This window comes from Mirounga leonina, unplaced genomic scaffold (assembly GCF_011800145.1).
Source record: "Mirounga leonina isolate KUSES-001 unplaced genomic scaffold, KU_Mleo_1.0 Mir_418, whole genome shotgun sequence".
Lineage (NCBI taxonomy): Eukaryota > Metazoa > Chordata > Mammalia > Carnivora > Phocidae > Mirounga > Mirounga leonina.
In genome coordinates, this window is record NW_023270739.1 from 108258 (window position 1) to 116029 (window position 7772).

At 62.7% G+C, this 7772-nt stretch overlaps 1 protein-coding gene across 2 annotated transcripts in view; it reads right to left on the reverse strand.

Moving 5' to 3' along the window:
- The window catches only part of GRAMD4 (GRAM domain containing 4), a 467167-nt gene that overhangs the window by 19145 nt on the left and 440250 nt on the right, over positions 1-7772 (reverse strand). For both annotated transcript variants that reach the window (XM_034987294.1, XM_034987295.1), the window contains one exon: positions 773-893. In XM_034987294.1, the coding sequence (XP_034843185.1) occupies positions 773-893 (121 nt within the window). The remainder of the gene's footprint in view (positions 1-772; positions 894-7772) is intronic.

Here is a 7772-nt window from a genome sequence, read left to right on the forward strand (position 1 = left end):
CAGAGAACCCCATAACAGGCCTGCGGGGACAGGCTGCCCAAAAGCACACAGGAGTCGTCAAAAATGCCTCCAGAGCAGGAAACAAAAGAGCCCTCCTCCAAAGAGAACCAGATGTCACCAGCTCCCGGGGCTGAGGGTAAGACCTGACAAGAAGCCAGCGTCTGGCCGTGGAACAAGGAGGCACTTCCTTTCCACCAACTGAACCCCATGCACCGAGGCGCCCGGAGTGTGGCTGTCCTCAGAGCCTGAGCCGGAGAATACACTGGAAAGTAACAGTGCCCTCGTCCACCGCACAGAGGAACCAGCTCGGGCTGGGCTGTCCCCCAGCAGTGGCCTCGTCTGCCGGGCCACCAGCTTGCAGGCCGTGTGGACGGACAGGGAGCCTCCTGGGGATTCTATCAGGACAGGGAGAGCATGGCTCTCAGAACCTACAAATACCCTGCGGGAAGGACCCGCTCCTCACCGGCAGCACCACGAGGCAGCGGCCCAGCTCGTGTGGGCAGAGGCGTGGGGTGCAAGAGGAGGCCACGCACGGGGGCAGCTCCGTCCCACAGCAGGGCCCACGTCATGCCCTCCAGAAGCTGGGACGGCACCTGTCACCCCCCAGGAAGGAGGGACCCTGAAGGGAGGAGGGTGACCGTTTGTGGTGGGCGACCCCAGGGGTAACTGCGTGCAGCGGGATGGCACGGGAGGGGGTGCCTGTGTCCGGTGGGGGGCTGGCGGGCAAGGAAGTGCCTGAGCGGGCAGCGGGGGGCCTTGGGCCCCTCCTCACCTGGCCTTCAGCACTTCCTGGACCTTCTGCTCCAGCTCTATCCGCCGCTGCCGCTCCCGGTCCAGCTCCTGCCGAAGCATCTCTGAGTTGGTTTCTTCTCTCAGCTTCCGGAGCTCCTCCTCTGTAGGGGACAGAACCACCAGGTGACCTGCGCTCGGACCCGCTCTGCCCCTCCAGCGGCAGAGGTGCCGAGGGCAGGCTTGGTCTTCAGAGCACTTGGACAGAGGGCCCTGTCTGCACCTGCTGGGACGTAGCAGCTCTCTTGCTCCTCTCTGGGGGGACACCTGCAGGGAGACTATTAATCGGGGCTCCTCTTACACGGTGGGGGTGAGAGCTGGGGCGAAGCCACAGTGAGGAGTCCTGTACTAAACCAAACAGGTGCAGGTCACATGCACGAAAGGCATCTCACCACATCACCGCCACCACCAGGATGCCCCAGAGAAAGGGATCCTGGTGGCACCCGGTCACCCAACGGGCATCGCCCGGACACACAACCGCACCAGGTGTGGTCCGCAGGCCTCAGCCACAGAGCCAAGCCCCTGCCAGGGGCAGATGGACAGCTCCCACCACCCGGGTGCTGATGACCCAGGAGCACAGTGGGAGGGCAGGCAGGGAGCTCCTGCAGTCCGAGTGGGGACCTGGATGGGACAAATATCAAGGCGACAGATTCCTAGGAGAAAAGCAGGTGGCAGGCTCAGCAACAGCCTTGCAAAGGCCCTGAGGCAGGAGGGCCCTGGGAGCTGAGGGAAGGAGTCACAGATGAGATGGGGTCGGGGGCAGGACGTGCAGAGCCAGAAGGACCTGACGTTTACTCCAGGAGAGTGGAAACCAAGGGCCACATAGTTGTGGTTTTTAACTGTAATATGTGATATTGATGGTCCCCAAAGAGGTCCCAACCTAATTCCGGGGACCCGGGACTACGTCCCCTGCATGGACAAACCAACCCTGCAGACGTGATCAAGCGAAGGACCTTGAGATGGGGGGCTCTCCTGGTTATCCAGGCCCAGCGTAATCACCATTTTGTAAACTCAGACGAGGCAGGAGGGTCAGAGGTCGGGGAGAGGAGAGACTTGCAGGTGCCAGGCTGCTGGCCTCGAGGGTAGCAGAAGGGGCCAGCAGCCCAGGATCGCGGGCGGCTTCCCGGAGCCAGACAAGCCAAGGAAACAGATTCTCCCCGAGATCCTCCAGCGGGGACAAAGCCCTGCCAACGTGTGACCCTCATTCTGCTGGACTTCTGGCCTCCGGAATTGGAAGAGAATAAACGTGCTGTTTTAAGGCCCTCAGTTTCTGGTGCAACAGCAGGAAAGAACTCCCACGGAGCGGAGCCCAAACGGGGGCCCAGCTCTAAGTGGAGGCCTCACCGCATTGCCCACTGGACACCCAGATCCAGAGACAGCACACTGCAGGCCACGCAGAGGCCCCTACGCCTCCATCTGTGTCCGTCCTCCGTCCATCCCAGGGGTGACCACCAGTTAGCTTCTACACGCAGGTGAGGGCTCCCGTTTCCGAGACCACATATAACGAAGGTGGGTATATCTTAACTCGTGCAGCCAGGACAAAATACCATGGACTGGGGGGACCCGAACAGCGGACCCTGATTCCTCCCAGTTCCGGAGGCTGCAAGTCTGCGGTCAGGGGGCTGGCCGAGCCTGGTGCACGCCGCTTTGTGACGGCCTCACGCGGCAGAGAGAAACGGCTTGGGCGTTCCTTCCTCTTTTCCTGAAGGCACTCACCCCACCCTGGGGGCCCCACCCTCACGACCCTGTCTAACCTTGATCACCTCCCAGGGGCCCCACCTCCTAACCTGCCGTATGCTTTTGGGGGCACGCAGACATCCGGTCCACAGCAGGGCCTGAGCTCAGGGGGCCGGCCCCAGCCAGGCTCTCGGCCGGGACACCATGCTGACAGTCAGGCTGCCCCACTTCAGCCTTTTTTGGGTGTCCCCACGCTGCCCGGCCAGCCTTCCTGCTCACCCTGCAGCCCATCCACACCACGGAGCCCACACACACACTATCCCACGGAGCTCTTATGTGACCCAAGGCCCGCTCCGAGGCTCCGACCAAGCAGCTGAGCCAGGGGACGCAGTAGCCACAAGCAGGCCCTGCCTTCCGCACCGTTCCTAAGGCGCGAACCCTGGTCAGTGGGCACCGCCCAGGAGCACAGGACCCTGGCTGTCCTTGCAGGCAAATCCTTCGCCCCCGCCACTTGGTCACCCCACAAACATTCGGGGAATGACAGCTGGCTGCGGGCAACTTTTTCAATTCTCAAGGACTATGCTGAGTCCTCTGCAAACCCAATTACCAAACGTTTGTATCATGATAAAATGCAACGGAGTCCATCTGGAAACCCTAGGGCATCTCCTTCGGGCCTAAGGCTTCTGCAGATGGGGACCCAAGTAACACTGGGAATGGCTCTGTCTTGTTTCTAAACTGGGCACGCAGTGGACCCACTCTTGTCACAGCCCGATGACAACACGGGGCTCACCCCCTCTCCGCTCCGCCCCCCATCCTGCACCTTCTGGATGTCAGCCCTGACTTCTGGAGGTTCTCTTATCATCTCCTGGAGGGGTCACCACCCACGGGGAACAGATGGACCATGAAGGAGTGAGGGACAGAGAGCCGGCTGCCTGGCTGGGCTGGGCTAGGCTCCCCATGTCCAAATAGGACACAGGTACCTGGTGAGATGCCCCAACTGCCCTGCAGGGAGAGGCAGGTACAGGGGGGATGTGGCCACAGCAGCCCTGGACACGTGCCGCGGCCCAACCACGAACCCCCACAGAACATAACACAGCCCGAACAGACACCCCTCCACACTGGCAGGGCTGCCGAAGGCCAAGACTGTGGACCAGGCTCCTCCACAAGCATCTGCCGGAAGGTGATGATCACATTTCCCCTTTTTAGCAAACAAAGTCGCCAAACGAATCTGCTGGGGCTGGCCCACCGGGCCCGGGCGGGACTGAAGCAGGCTGTCGAGCCCTGGGGGGCCGTGGTCAGCGGTGACCCGTGACAGATCTGCGTCCTGCTGCTCCACTAATGAGCCTCGTGCACCGGGACGCTTGTGATGAACAAGTGACCCAGACAAAGGCCCACCCTCCCAGGGACACGGGCAGTAAGGACAGCTGGCTTGGAGGGAGCCCTGCTGGCTGGGAACCTTCTCTCTGGGGTGGGGGCAGGGAGGTGCTCGGGAGGACCCAGCAGCTTCCTTTCTGGTCCTGGCTGCCTCATCAGACCTGGGGACACAGGGCTGAGCCTGAGCCCCCAAAATTCAGGCCAAGGTCAGTCCGGCAGCCAGAGGCCCCAGACACAGACGGGCTTACAGCACAACTGGGCGTGAGCAGCAGGTCTCCCTGTCCAGACAGCACACGGGGAGGCTGAGAGGCCCAAGGTCAGAAGACCCTCCTGCCTCAAGAGAGCCTGCACAGCCCCGGCCACACCACCTGCCTGGGGAGTTTGTGGCTCGCTGGGTTTTGTCACTAACCAGTGAGAGGCACTGAGGTTTGCGGAGTGCTGGCATCCACTGGCTCAGTAACTATTTGGAGTGCTCAGAGCCCTCCTGTGCACCCACTCTGCTGGGATCCACCCCGCTCCGGGCACCTGCGCCCCACCATCCTCCAGCACCGTGCTGACCCTGTGGGGCCCCTCTTCGGGAGACTCACCGGGAGAAGGCCCTCCCCAAACAGGGGGCCTGGAGGATGCCATGCCAAGCCCACAGGGAGCGGTTCCTCCTGGCTCCCACAGCACGGTTTCCCCCCGAGAACCCCGCTGTCCTGGGGTGAAGCAGGGTGGCCCTCCCACGGCCATGTTTCCCCTGGGGCACAGAACAGGGTCCATAATGGGCCATGTAAAGGGGCGATCTGAGAGGAGGGGGTGGCCTCTGCCCAGTTAGACCCAGAAACAGGGCCCAACTGGCCGAGCAGCAAGGGAAGGGTGGCCAGGGAGGCAGGTGACAGGAAGGGCTGCGGGAAGCCCGGCCAAGGCCCCCCAGCCCTGCGGACGGAGCTGTGTGCCCCACGCCTCTCACGCTAGCCAGCCAGGCTCCTTCACGGCCGAGGGGACCTGTGGCAGGCACACCACGCACTGGGATGTCCTGCAAGTACACCCAAGCCCATGCATTCTGCTGGTCTCTGCTCCCACCCTGATTCCCAACTGCACCCTAACACCCTCGAATCTGGCTCCAAACAGCGGTCAGAGGTTCCTCCGAAAGCCTAAGTCAGAACCCGCTGCTGTCTTGCCTCAAAGTCGGCAGGGGCTTGTGATGAAATCCAACCACTCAGCAAGTGTCCCTCTCCCTCTGCTCTTCCCTCATCTTTGCCACCGGGACCTCCTTTTAGGGCTTCAAATGCCCACGGTCTGACTGCCCCAGGACCTTTGCACGTGCTGATGCCCCTCCCCCACCATTTCCCCTGAGGAACCTCCCTGATGCTCCCCACAAATTGAACGTAGCATCTTGTCACGTTCTCTCATGGATCTTGCTCTTTCCTGTCAGGGACCGCACGGGTCCTCCTCAGGGTGCTGGAAGGGGATTCCTAGAGGTGACACGGGTCTACAGGAAAATGACCACTATAAGTCTACACTCATCTGCAGGTGCCGCTGACGCAGGCCCACAGCCCCCATTTGCTTTGCTGTCTGCGGCAGCCCAGGACCCAGCCTGGCTCCAGGAGAAGCCACTGAAGACACGGGGAACAGACAGCGGGTGAGCGAGGACAGTGTGGCAGGTTCTCACGTGACACGCCCAGCAGCCCGAGCAGAGGACGGGTCATGAGCTGGACGGCGAGACGCCGGTGGGGGGGGAGGGGCCAGCATCTGAAGGACATCTGCACCCAGCCCCCACGATTCAGGCCTCAGCCTTCCCCCCCTGTGCCAGGGCTCCTGGGGACTCTGACCCTGAGAGTCCCTGCCTGTGATGCTCCTCGCATGCACAGCATCTGCTGGGAGGCAGCAGGGGGTACTCAGGAGATGGGGGACCCACAGCCCTAACATATTATCAGCCCAAGAGCCCCGGCCCCCACAGGGCCTTCCACTCAGCCCCACACGAGGCCCAGCTGCCCGGAGAGGCCACCTGCTCGCACACAACTTCCTCAGCAAACACTCACTGTGCGAGTATTACACACCGGGCTCTGGCAAGCAGGAAGACGGCACGACAAAGCAGCCACACCCCGGCCCGGGCAGACATCCCAGTGGGGCCCTGTGAGCACAGCTCTGTGTATACTGGCCCCAGAGGGCAAGCCTGGACACAGCTCCCGCTGGATCCTGGGCCCCCTGGGAGGCAGGTCTCCTGTCCTGACACAGGCAGGGCCCTGGGGCCCCCTTCCAAAAGGGCAGGCACCCCCTGGCACTGGGAAAGCTCTGTCCTCCCGGGTGGACATCTCTGTCACACCTGCAGGGTGATGCTCCGCCTCCTCCCGTGGGACTCCTTTCTGCTCAGTTTGACCCTCCTGGGGTGGGCCTGGCATAAGCAGGTGCTCAGCCAAGACTCACTGGATGAGCCCGTGGATGAACCTCAGAGTGAGCCTCCACGGTGACCTGTCAACCAAGTGCTCATGGGCGGACAGCCCTATAAAGGGGTGAGACCACTTCTCTCCCAAGGGGAGTGGCCACAGCTCGGTCAGGTGCCCTGGGGGCCGGCTCTGTGAGCCACCTCACAAGGACCGGGCTCAGGTGAATGTGCAGAGAGCCAAGAAGGCTTCCATCTCGCTGTCTGCTTTATGTGGGGGCAGTGGGGGACGGTGAGGACGTGGGGATGGTGGGGGACAGTGAGGACGTGGGGACAGTGGGGATGGTGGAGGGAAAAGTGAGGACAGTGGGGGGCAGTGAAGACCATGGGGGACAGTGAGGACAGTGGGGGTCAGTGGCTGCTCTCGTGGGGAAAAGAGAGGTGAGGCACTTCATGTTATGACAGCCTTGCCCCTGGGAGCCCTGGTTGGGGGGGGTTCTGGTGCTTTCCCATCAGCTCCTCTGAGGGCCAACACCCACACACACCCCAACAGCCTCCGTGGATCTCAGCTCCACCTGAAGGTCAAGGCAGCCCCAGACGCCTCCTCCGTCCACAAACCCTCGGCCCCTCCGACAGCATCAGCAGGAAACCACACTTTCCTTAACGTGGCCACCCCCGAACTCCCTTCCCCGTGACGCTCACCTGCGAGAGCTCCGCCCATGGCCAGGTTCTACCACATGGCGACCACCAGCCCGGCCCATGGGAACACGTGTGGACACAAAGAGCCCCTCCCCGAGCCCCGCGGGGGCGCTGAGCAGACAGGCTCACAACCGTGGGCCGTGTCAGAGACATGGGGGCCCAGGTGGCCAAGAGCCATGTCCCCTTGACCGGGGCCTCCCCGACAATGCCCCCCAGCCTGCCCTGCCCTTCCCCCAGTGGAGGCGGGCACCTCGGCCCCGGAACTGCCCTCCATGCACCAGCCGGAGCAGAGACAGACGCCCTCCTTCCCCCGGCCCCTCTCAGAGCCCCCCGCCCTCACCCCTGTGCCCGCGACGAAGCCCACCCACCAGCCAGAGCCGACCCTAGGCCACAGCCCCGCAAACGTGCTCGTCCCCCTTCCAGGCAAAGCCGCAAGGAGACTTCCTCCTTTTCCGGAGCCTCCTTTCCTGGTGGCACAGACCACCACAGAAATAAAACCAACTGGTGTTTCTGGCCAGTTCCCTCCCGTGAGTTCTCGCTCGCTGAGCAAACGGCTGCCCGCGAGCAAGGCCAGCGCCTCAGTCCCCGAGCCTGAGACCCTGACTTGACCCAGTGACGGGCGTCCCGCCCACTCCCCTTGTGGTGACATGTTTAGTCATCGTGGTGCACAGACCACAGGACAAGACATCACACACCCCCAGTCATCGATGTCTCTCTCCTCTGAGACCGAAACAGGGGCACCAATTTCCTGCTGAGCAGAAACTGCTGAGCTAGTCATTCAAAAGGTGGCCAGTCCCGCCAAGCTCCCACCCACGGGGACAGGGACGGGGACGGGAGGGAATGGGGATGGGACGGAGATGGGATGGGG